Here is a 12499-nt window from a genome sequence, read left to right as displayed (position 1 = left end):
AATTAGTGCATAACAGCCATGTGCCAGGCACTGAATTAGTAGCTGGGAGATAAAACTTTAAACAAGACAAGGTCCATGACCTCATGGAGCTCAAGTGGTCAGGGTCAACATAGCCAATAAACAAGTAATCAATAAATGAGAATATTACAGACTGTGATAGTGCTGGAGAAAAACTGTATTCATTATTTATTGCAGCATAACAAATCACTCCAAAATGTAGTAACTTAAAACAAGAGATATTTCCTGTCTCACAGTTTGTGTGTTCAGGAGTCTGGGCATGGCTTAGCTGTGTCCTCTGCTCACTAGACTGTCACAGAGTTGCAGTCTCTGTGTTGGTGCAGAATTTGCAGTCTCATCAGAAGGTTTGACTGGGGAAGGATCCACTTCCGGGCTCTTCAGTGGTTGCTGGCAGCATTCAGTTGCTTCTGGCTTTCCCTGGAGGCCATCCTAGCTTCTTGCCACATCCTTAGAAGACTTTCCAAAGGTTCTACTACGTAATAACAGCAGCCATCTACACATGCCAAGCTCCATGCTTGGCATTTTATCTTACCTATTTTAATCCTCACTTATCCTAGAAGTATTATTATTCTCCCCATTGGACAGGTGAGGAAACTGAGGCAAGGAGAACTTAAGTAACTTGACCAGGTTCACTCAGCTACTAAGAGGTGGAGCCAAGGTAACAGTGATTGATCAAATGCTGATTGTCCTTCCCTAAGTGTCAGCTACCCCATTATGCAATAAGGTCCCTGCCTTCATGGAGCTTCAGTGCAGTGAAGGATGACCATCAGAAATGAGCAGGAATTCACCTAAAGGAGGAAGTAGAGGTGGAAAGGTCAAAAGTAAGAAAAAGTGGGGTACAGTAGAAGGAAATCCAGTCTGGACAAAGTGTGAAAAGAGATGTGGAGGGCAGTTCAAGATGAAGCAAGAGGAGGATGGGGTACCACATGGGTTAATAGCAGAACCTTTCTCCATGTAACATTTATTCATTGATTCCCCCCCACAGCTACCATTGTGCTTGTTATTAGTGATAAATGTTCCGTTAAATGCTCACTCGTATGGCAGTCGCGGTAGCTGTGTAAAACATCAAGGGTCCGGTGATTGATTACATGCCATATTTAGTGACACAGCTTGATTCTTTTTTTTCAAGATGGAATGTTTGCTTTTCAAATCAGTGTGATCAGTGAACCCAGCCCGTGTCTGTGGAGATACACCCGAGGCTTTTTCTTGCAGACACACCATCTTCCTTTTGTTTCTAGCATATATATTAACTGGTAGCAAGTAGACACCCAGGAAGAGATGGCAAATACAGTAGAAATGCATAGCTGCAGAATTCAAACCAGGAGAGCAGCTTGACTCTTAGATATGTCTTACAGATCAGATAGCTTAAAATCAAAGCAGTCAATTTCATTCTCCCAGTTTTGACACAGTGCTTCTCTTTGTCAAAATACACTCCTATCTCCTTGAGCTAGAGTTCTCCAAAGAATAAGCCATTCCCTGAGAATAAATGGCTCTGGTTTGGAAATGCCACTGATATGCTCAGACCTTTGAGATATAATTTAGTTCAAGGAAACAGTACTATATCATCATTATCAATAATGAAAGTAAATCACCCAGCTTGCGTGCTGCATACTGGCTAGGTGTTGGGGTCAAAGGCATGGTCCTTGCCCTTGAAAACTTTGTCATCCACTTAGGGAGATAGTAAATGGGCATTCAAAATAAGACCAAACAGGAAATATAGCCTTCAAATTAGTCAGGGTAGTCTAAGCACTGTAATAAACTTCCCTTAAACCTGAACAACGGCTTGTATCTTGTTCACGTCTCAGTCTAAAGCAGGTCAGCAAAGGGTCTCTGTGCCATATAGTCATTTGGAGATCCAGGCTTCTTCCTCTTTGGGAATAGGAAACATGGAGGAATACGTGGGAGTTTTAGGGGCCAGGTCAGTCCATCACTTCTGCCCACATTCCATTGGCCAGAATTGGTCACACAAGTTCCTCTTACAGTCTAGCTGTACGCCCTGCAGGCAAAAGCAATAGGATTGGGTAAACAAGTAACATTTTCCTCACCACAGTTTCCTCTGATGGCAAGAAACTGAAATTGATTCTGGCTGACTTCAGTGCCAAAAAGAATCTCCTGAATAAACACCAGGGTGTGTTACAGAATCCAGGGGAGAGGTGAAGTCAAGAGCCAGCACAGGCCCAGATCTCAGAGGCAGAGCTTGCATCTTTCTGGTTAGAGCGGTGCCTTCAGTGTAACTCAGCCGGAAAGGCTCTTTCTGTTGGAGTTGATAATACCTATCTCCCCTCTGAGCCTTGAACCAACTGAGAGAAATAAACCCAAGAATCAGATCGTGCCAAGGAGAGTGCAGCTTGGCCTTTAGAGGACAATGAGCTTCCTACCCCCTGTTCAGTTCACTCACCAGTGACAGAACAGCTGGACGGCTGAAGATCTCGTCCCCCAGACGGGGTGCGTCCCGCATGGGCAGAGAAGAGCACCAGGGTGGTAAGTGTCCTCCCAGAACATTCAAGAAGGTAAAATCCTGGAATTCCCTGGTGGCCCAGTGGTTAAGAATCCACCTGCCATTGCAGGGGGCATGGGTTCGAGCCCTGGTCCAGGAAGATCCCACATGCCATGGAGCAATTAAGCCCGTGCACCACAACTACTGCACTCTAGAGCCCACGAGCCACAAGTACTGAAACCCATGCGCCTAGAGCCTGTGCTCCACAAGAAGAGAAGCCACCGCAATGAGAAGCCCGCCCACTGCAACAAAGAGTAGCCCCCGCTTTCTGCAACTAGAGAAAGCCTATGCACAGCAACGAAGACCCAACACAGCCAAAAATAAATAAAATAAGTAAATAAATTTATTTTAAAAAACCAAAAAAAAGAAGGTAAAATCCTTCTATTGGGCCCAGGAGCAGCATGGGAGAGGCAAGAGGGTTTGCCCTACGTTCTGTCTCCATGATGCCTGGTTTCACATTTCATATTCCCAGAATCCGATTGTCCCAGCTGGGGTTGGGGAGTTAACCGTGACTCACTCAACTATTGTGAGGGAGACAAACGTGCACGTGGCCACCAGGGCCTATTTCTCTGCATCAGTGTTTCTTCCCAGACGATGGGCAGCTGTGGGCTGCCTAGGAGCCTTGTCCAGCAGAGTAACAAAGGCAGAGTGACTCTGAGCGGTGCAGAAATGCGCATGTGCATGTATATTTCAAGTAAGAGGGATTTAGGGGCAGACTTCCTAGAAAAGGCTCAGCTGGAGTGGGAGGCAGGTCAGAGGTGAGTGGAAGGTTTTCCAGTTGGGCAAGAGCAAGGGGGCTCATACATATGCCATTTTCTCTAAGTCTTCCACATTTCAGAGGAGGTGCTTTTATCATTGGTTGCTTGGTTTCTATTATTTTTGTCATTGTGAAAGCAATTATGTTTATTATAGAAAAATCCCCAAATACTCATAGGCCAGTGGACTTCTTATCTTCGAGTTGCTTTTCAAAGTGGAAATCTGGAAACAACTCAAACAAATGACCGTCCAATAGGGAATGATTGAATAAATTATACTGGTCTGGAAACAACTCAAACAAATGACCATCCAGTAGGGAATGATTGAATAAATTATGCTGGTCTGGAAACAACTCAAACAAGTGACCATCCAATAGGGAATGATTGAATGTGTGTGTGATGTGTAGGACAAAGGAGGGAGACACCAGACTACTAACAACATTTACCTCTTGGAGATGGGGTTGGGGGTGGGTAGAGAGGAATGCTCACTTTCCACTTTAGAAATGACTGGATCATTTCTATTTTCCTTACAATAATTGGATATTCTTTGACAATACAAAACATATTCTTTGGTAGCCTTAAGTTTGGCAGAAAATTGAGACTTTGGAACATCTCATTTCAAACCTTGCAATATATCTAGTTCATAGTCTAATTGATTTTCCACTAGGTTAATCAGTCGAGTTCCCATTGCAGTCATAAAGTTTTATTTATATGAGGAGACAGGAATTGGCTGGTTCATTTTTTTAAATTATTTATAAAATTTGTTAAACTACAGGAGAGTTAAGCCATGTCCTTCCTTTGTGCTAGCGCAAGAATTTGTATGTACCTCTGCTTAGCTCTGACTCTATTTTGTTACAGTTATATGTGAACATGCCTGTCGTCAACCCTAAACATCTCTGAACCCCTTAAAGAAAAGGACCCTTTTCCCATCCCTATATCCCCAGCACCATATTTAGACTAGATGTTCAATAACTTCCAACTAAAGGAATGCATAAACTAATGAAAGAAAAAATTATAATAACTCTCTTTGGTCAAAAAAATATTTCTGCAGAGGGGAAAATTTTAAAAGGAAAAACAATGTATTCATGAAATTATTGGAACACTATTGTGAAGAGCCTATTGTGATACCCTAGTGTGATACAATTGCTCTTACACTTTCTTGCAAATAACCAGATAATTGATCATAACATTCGTTGCAATATTAGTCAGAATTCCCTTGTTGCTTCTCACAGAACATCTCAATTAAATGTCTTAAGGAAAGGAGAAATTTATTAGCTCATAGAAATCACAAATCTGAGGGGTAAATTCTGGCTTCAACAATGACTATTAAAGAGCTCAAATTAGGTTAAAAGAACTCCATCCCTACCTCTCAGTTCTGTGTTGTCTTCTTTCTCAGGCTGCCTTTCTCTGTGTGGTTGCAAATGGTCACCACCAGCTCCAGATTTTGGTCCTACCACCTTCAAGTCCAACAGAAAGAGGAGTTCTTTTGCCTACAAGTTCTAAAGAAATATGTCCTGGAACTGAGTTTCAATCCCAGGTGGCCTAACTTGGGTTATGTGCCCATCACATGGCAATGGGAATGGGAGGCCCTGATTGTACAAGCCTGAGCTACATGACCATCCCTAGTCCAGGGATAGAGTCAACCCTACCTGAACTCCACGTGCACTAAGAGTGTGGCAGGGATGATACCCCCAAAGGAAGTATAGCCTCAGTACCAGAGGAGGATGGGATGGATGCTTGGGAAGGCAGGGCAGCACATATCCACTAGAGTTAGCGCTTGAAGCTGCCCTGGGGTATGTCCACAGCTACCTTCACTGCAAGTTGGTGAAGGGCAAGTGCTATGAGAAATTTACATCCTTGTTCAACAGCCATTATAGAATCACACTCATCCCCCAATGTGCTTCATGGGGCAAGGTCGGCTGTTCTTTAGCGACAAGCCATGCCTGGGGTCATAAACTAAACATCCTGATAGGAATGATACGAAAATCGGTAAGATCTTCTTGAAAGCAATGTTGAAATATCAATAAAGACTCTTAAAATGTTCATACTCTTTAGCCTAATAATTCCACTTCCTGGAATCTATCATTTTTTTTTTTAATCAAAATACATTGAGAGCTTCCTGAATAAAGATGTTCATTGCAGTGTTATTTAAAATTGTCAAAATTTTAAGAAGACTAGAAATAACCTCAAGTCCTAATAATTGAAGATGATGAAATAAATTATAAATTATGCATATGATTATATTTTATGCAACCCTTAAAATAACATCAAGGAATTATGGTGGTAAATGCTATTGCATGAGGGAAATGATATTAAGTTTCCATCCCCACAGCCAACTCTAGTCCATGAATAGTGACTGTCTTGCCTTGGAGAGATTCCAAAGACACATTTATGCACAACAGGTAAGAGTGCTATGACAGGCGCCTGCCCTAGATGGAGAGGGGCACACAGCGTCGGCCCGAGCAACGTGCATCTCCCCTATCCCGAGTGATAACCCAGATCTAAATGTCATCCTCTGTTGTGCTTTTGCTTTGTAGACTCTGGAAAATCCCAAGTATGAGTTGATCATTGAGGCTCAAGATATGGCTGGACTGGATGTTGGATTAACAGGCACGGCCACAGCGACAATCATGATCGATGACAAAAACGATCACTCACCTAAATTCACCAAGAAAGAGGTAAACCCCTGTTGAACGCCAGCCTTGTGGTCATGGCCGTGATTGCTGATTAATATTAATTCAGTGTACCACAGCCCTAGCCAGCTCCCTGTTTGGGACATCAAAACCCTCCTTTGTGGAGAGAAGATGGTGTCTTGCTGGAATACTTTTTTACTTTTTTTTCTTTTTTTTTTTTTGTAAAGCTGAAAATACCAAAGCATTATGAAAACAAAAGCATTGAATCTTGTTAAAGTCCATAAGAAGACAACTTTTAATGCCAAAGTGCCATTTTCATAGTTTTATTGGTGTTATTTAGTGCTGAATTGTGTGAGTCCTATTGTGATTTTAGCATAACAATAACTATTCTTTTCAGCAAGTACAGATTGAGAGGCCAGACGGAAAAACATCAAGAAGGTAAAGCAGATTTTCTTGGCCATAACAGGGTGGCCCAGGAGCTTATAAATAACAACCAAGTTAGCTTGTCTGGGAGAGCTAGCTGCGAATTACTTATTCGCAGCTCCTGTGCTTTTATGATTGTGGATCGTGCTTGCTGTTTCCCATTTTTTCCAGTGGAGCAATGTTTGGGGACAGGCTGAGTATGCAAGATTTCATCCAGCTGCTGAATTTGTATCCAGGCTAGGAAGTCACTGGCACTGTGCATCTGATGGAAATGTGCTATGGTCATGGTTTCTTTGGGGGTCAGGACCAGAGCCAAGGACTTGACGCCCCCCTTACTGAGCAGAAGCGTAGCATCAGTAATGACAGCCCCGTCGTTTGCCAGACCTTTCCCGGGCATCCGCCACCACCACGGGCTCTCCACCCTCCATCCATCGCCTCATCTGACCGTGTGGGGTTGGATTCGTGAGCCACATTTCTGACCCAATGAGAGTGCTTATTTTAAGCTCAGAGAATCTAGATCTCCAGGTTATAGGCAGAGTAAGTGGCAGAAATGGGACGTGAGCACAGCTCCCTGTTTACCATGCTCTCAGCTGCAGTGCTTTGCTTCCAAGGAAGCCGTTGATATTTTCTACCCTCCTGGGCGTTCAGAGAAAAGATCCGTGTCTGGATTTGCAGTTGCCCACCCCTCTCTCAAGTGTCTCAGGGCTACCCCAGGTGGCCCTTCTCAGCCCCCTGGTTCCGCAGTGACCTCTCCACATTAGCAGCCCTACATGACTCATTCAGGAGGTGGAAATCTCCCCCTCTCCCAGTGGTGTCTTGGACACTCAGGAGTCTAACCTCAAAACAACAAAGTCCATGTAGCTAACACGGTCTGTTCTGTTGCTCCCATGACACTGTTTCTAAAACTGCTAACACAGATTGCTTATTATTCCCATGTTTCTCAAACTGTGTTCCAAGAAATTAGTTCCACAAGTTATTATCATTATAGGGCAGGGGGTGGGGAGAGATTTCAGGGTCAGACAGATGTGGAGAACACTGAGATGAATGGTGTGAAAGATTTCTTTTACTGTAGGACTTCTGGGTACCTTTAAAATGCTTTGTGTTTCTCCAAGAGGGGTAGGTATGTCCTGTAGGGTTTCTCAGACTTATTTGGCCTGGGAATAATTTTTCCTGGTCCATCTCACCATGGCTCATCGAGCTGGTATTCATGGGATATTCATTGGGAGATATTGGTTTATCTGCAGAATTTCTTGCAAACCTCTTTCAAAAGAATAACTCAAGGCACAGTGTAATATTCAATATAGACATAGTAATGAAAATAGAAATTGGATAACCCCAATCTAAAATGAGAAAACCTATTAACGTTACCAGGTGGGTGAGATTAATTAGTTATTTCAGTGGAGCCTAAACTAAGCTCAGAATTGTATACCTAGTTATGGACTAAATACCGTGAGTGAGAGGCTTTTGTTGTTGTTGTTATTAATACCAATGAATTCAAGGAAAAATTTTAACATAGATCTTAAAGTAAGAGACCTTAAATAGTATAATGGAAACTGTATTCATCTGTGAATATTGGCAAAAGCACAAAACTCTCTTCAAATGGACATTGGGGGCTTCCCTGGTGGCGCAGTGGTTGAGAATCCGCCTGCCACTGCAGGGGACATGGGTTCGAGCCCTGGTCCGGGAAGATCCCACATGCCGCGGAGCAACTAAGCCTGTGCACCACAACTACTGAGCCTGGGCTCTAGGGCCTGTGAGCCACAACTACTGAGCCCGCGCACCACAACTACTGAAGCCCGAGCACCTAGAGCCCATGCTCCACAACAAGAGAAGCCACCACAATGAGAAGCCCGCGCACCACAACAAAGTTTCCCCTGCTCACCACAACTAGAGAAACCCCGTGCACAGCAACGAAGACCCAACACAGCCAAAAATAAATAAATAAATAAATTTATTTTTTAAAAAATGGACATTGGACAATGAGCTTGAGATTCCCTCAGGGCAGAGATGATGTCACAACTCATATGGAGATACAAGTAACAAAACGAGAAAAATGGGTAACTAGCCAAGTACATCAGATTCTCTCTCTTAGATATTACGTATCCCATAGGAGTCTTTGCCAACGTTGGATAAATCAAATTCACAATTAAATTTTCTAACACGTTCCAGGATGGCTGATGTTCTTTATCACTGATTCATACATTTTGGACACCAGAACGGTAGAGGTGGTATAACAGCGATGTGAAGGGCTGGGCTCTGGACCAGAACTGGATTCATATCACACCTACCAGCCACGGGATCTGAGCACGTTCACCATCTACATTCTCGTTTTGTAACCTGTTCATGGGGCTGATCATAACGCCCACCTCACTGGGTTCTTGTGAATGTCAAGTGAGCTGCATGGTGAAGAGCACTAGTGCTTGTCACCTCGTGTTCTCTGGCGTGCTGGCCATGGGGAAATGGTGGTAATTTAGAAGGTGGTAGAGAGGACAGTGATGACGAGGATAGTGGGACGAAGGCAGCGACGAAGGTGGTGAGGAAGACGGCTGCGGTGAGCCAGATGATGATATGATGGTGACGATGTTTCTAAAATTCAAAAGGCCAACTGGCGTTCTTGTCTAACGGCCATCTCCCCTCCATGTTGAAAAGCTGCTGTTTTCCTTGAAAGCGATCTATGAAGCTGCTCAAGCACTTCAAAATACGTGATTAAGACCCTCAAGTTCCAGGGGTGAAGTAATTCTGGAGGAGAGGTGGCAGAATCTGTAAAACTCATCACTGTGGGCAAAAGCAAAGAAGGCTAAGAGGAACCTGTTAGGTGGAAAAAGAGGACTGATAAGGACTCAGCCCAAAGGTAGTGGTCTTGGGTGTGGAAGTGGTCAAACAGGATGAACTAGAAAGAGAGAGAAAACATGGACCCTGTGATCTTGAAGATGAAATAATTTTCAGAGATGAAGGTCAAGGTTCAGTCATCCCAGAATGGAAATGGTGGTCATTTGGGCTTGAAGGTATCTAGAAACCTGTCCAAGAAGATGTTGTCTTATGTAAGTTTCTGCATATATTAGGACATTTCTTAGGAAATTCATAGAAGTATATGGTTCTTATCTTTTTTAAAAATTCTATTTTACATGGTCTTCCATCTCCAGAGAGGTGCATTTTTTGATCTGTTTAAAAGAGGAGTTTCATTTGGCCACAAATAACAGACAGGAAATAGTGCTCTGTTAAATGAGTCAGAGGTATAGTTTCTCTCACATAGAAGTCCGTAGGTAGACAGTCCCAGGCCAGTATGGTGAGACCATGATATTGTCAGTTTACCGTATGCCTCTTATCTTTCTTTTGTGCCTTCCCCAAAGCTGCCTCATGGTACAATAGGGTCACCGCAGTGCCAGCCATCATGTCCATGTAACAGGTAGAAAGAAGCAGGAAATGAGAAGGGCAGAGGAGGACCTGCCACCTAAGTAAATGTCATTTCAAGAGATTCCCCAGAAAGTCAAATGACTTACATCTCCTTAGCCTTCCTGATCTGTGAGGGAGACTGAGAAAAACTCCAGCCATCTTTAGTTGGCAGGTTGCAGCCCTTGGTAATATAGGGGTTGTTACTAAGGAAGGAGATATTTTAAAGGGTATTTTAAACAGCACATTCTTAGTGCAAACTAAGATCATTTGTTCCGCTTGTGTTTATTCACACTGACTGTAAGCTTGCTGAGAAGCAAAGCCCACACCTCTCTTATTCTTTGTTGCATTCCCAGTTGGCACTCAGTAATTCACTCTCTGCCGAATGTTTCCTGAAGGTGATTTTAACTGGAGAACAGTGTCACTGGATATGATGAACCAAGTACTTTAAATTGTTACTGACACATGAAATCAATTTTTAGTCATTGATTTTCATGAAAATTTGGGTTAGAAGCACTAGTCTCCCTATGGAGAGTCTTCCGTGAGTTTTCCTAATAGCTTTCGCACGTGGCTTTAACTGTTAGTTTATGTTTACATGTTAGTCGTGACTTTTCTAGATTAGGTGTTTGGAAATGATTTTAGGAAATCTAGTTAAACTTTCCAAACCCAGAGTTTGGATTATAGTTGGGAATCTCAGTCCCATTTAGAGCAAAATGACTTGTCCATTTCTCTCTCTAAAGTTGCTTTTTTTTTTTTTTTTTTAAGAAAAGACATGTGATTTGTATTTATAGCATAGCCGATGCTCAACACATACTGACTGAATAACTCATTTTCACGTAAACCCCAGGTCATGAGGTTTAACAAACTTGCTATTAATTTTAAAAGAATGTGTTTGCAAATGATCATAAGGTTTTTAAATGAGTTTTCATTCATTTATTCAATCAGTTGATTTTCAGATTTTAATTAAAATGGCAATTGGTAATGAAGACTGAATAACAGGATTTTTTTTTTTGGCTATTTGATGAATTCTTTCTAAAGTAAATGTTTCAGTGTTCAAGCTATAACATTACGATACATGTAATGAAAATGGCATAAAACTTAAAAGGCCCTGTCTTCCTGGAAGATGAGAGATGGGTAAATGCTCTGATTTTCATAAAGGGGTGAAGATAAATGGTGTGAGCTGGAAGCCGGCAAGCTGAAACTGAGCCACCAGCAGATACTTGCATTCAGTTATCAAGGGGGTGCTGGGGTCCAGTCTCCAATTCCTAAAAGTCTTCAAGGACCTTAATGCTTTAGGAGTCTTATTTTTCTTTGGACTATGAGCTTTCATAATAAAAATATTTTCTTAATTAGCTGCCTAATTTGCCCTATAATACTTTTTCTCTTACATGTTTGACTGAAAACTCTCTGGTCTCTTCTTTATATAATAATTATGCAAAACCATTTTCTATAGAAAGAGAGCAAAAAGACTAGTCTTTCCTGTAGCAGGGTTGATAGAAATTTGCTCTGTATTATTGAGAGTTTAGAAACATATTTTCACCTTTACCACATTATTTTGTTGTTGGAAAACTCATGTAAATATTGAGAATTGTGGTTAAATTTAAGGAAATCTCTATCAAATTTCTGTCATATATATATTTTATATATATGTACGTATATATACATATATATATGAGCTCTGCAATTTCAAATGTTCTTGTATAAAGACTAATCGTTAAATTGATGACACTTGTTATTCATGTCACTCACATCCTTGTTTTGAGACATATTAAGAGTTTTATATTGTCTTTATTGATGTTGGTATTGCAGGTAAATCACAAGAAATTTAAATCTTTACCAATGTGTTCATTATGACTCACTTCTCTTCATTAGTAAGTTTATCAATCAAGGAACTATTTTATTTCTTACATCAGAAATTTACTTTTTCCTCTCAATGAAATATCTGATGCAAGATGATGTCAGGGTAACATTTGTTTTATTCCTTAACTTTATCATTTTTGCTTTCTGTAAACCAATAAGAGTAGAAAAGGATGACTTTAAATCAGTCTAGGATTGAATTAGTTCATCGTTGAGTTTCAGTCTTACATGAGGGCTATTGTGGTTTCCCTTACTCCTGGGTACAGCCTTTCTGGGGCCCCAGCTGAAAGATGGGTATTTTCACAAGGGCCCTTCCGCCTTGGACACCCTGAATTTCAGTGGTCTTGTCATCCCCATGAGACTGCTGAAAGCTCTGCTCAGCTTCCTGGTCTCTTAGCAGCACTTTCTTCTGCTCAGATTCTTAGCCTCTTGTCCCTGTGCCTTTATCAGTTAGAAACTGTGTTAAGGGTAAAAGTTCCATAAAGTATTGGCTTCACTTCAGTAAACTTCCCTTCTCAACAGGATCCTGGATTCTCAAGTTCTGGCTGTCTTCATAGCTCTGTAGTGCTTTCAAATAGGTGGGGGGGTTTTGTGTGACGTCTGTGTTCTTGAGCCATCCTAGATTTGAGGGGTGGTCTAGAAGAAGCTTGCCCCACTTACCATAAACAAAGAAAAATATGGATTAGCTTTTTAACCTGGATTACTAGGGAAAAGCAGTAGATATTGTGTATATGGAATTCACTGTAGCACAAAACATCGCAATATTTTCATTAAAAATATGGATTGAAGAAATATAATTAAATGTTTTGACAGTACCCACCCCCTCTCATACCATTTGCTTCAAAATCAACTCATTTTAGTAAAAAGATTAAAAATTTTGTGTCTCCTCCTTGATATTGATAATCAAGAAATGACTCTAACCCCAA

At 41.6% G+C, this 12499-nt stretch overlaps 1 protein-coding gene across 1 annotated transcript in view; it reads left to right on the top strand.

Moving 5' to 3' along the window:
* Positions 1-12499, top strand: part of CDH13 (cadherin 13) — a 647236-nt gene that overhangs the window by 482970 nt on the left and 151767 nt on the right. Inside the window, exon 6 of the mRNA XM_082366865.1 lies at positions 5808-5948. Within this exon, the coding sequence (XP_082222991.1) occupies positions 5808-5948 (141 nt within the window). The remainder of the gene's footprint in view (positions 1-5807; positions 5949-12499) is intronic.

The sequence above is a fragment of the Balaenoptera borealis genome (assembly GCF_965194805.1).
Source record: "Balaenoptera borealis genome assembly, chromosome: 19".
Classification (NCBI taxonomy): domain Eukaryota; kingdom Metazoa; phylum Chordata; class Mammalia; order Artiodactyla; family Balaenopteridae; genus Balaenoptera; species Balaenoptera borealis.
This window is presented reverse-complemented; position numbering and strand designations above follow the sequence as displayed.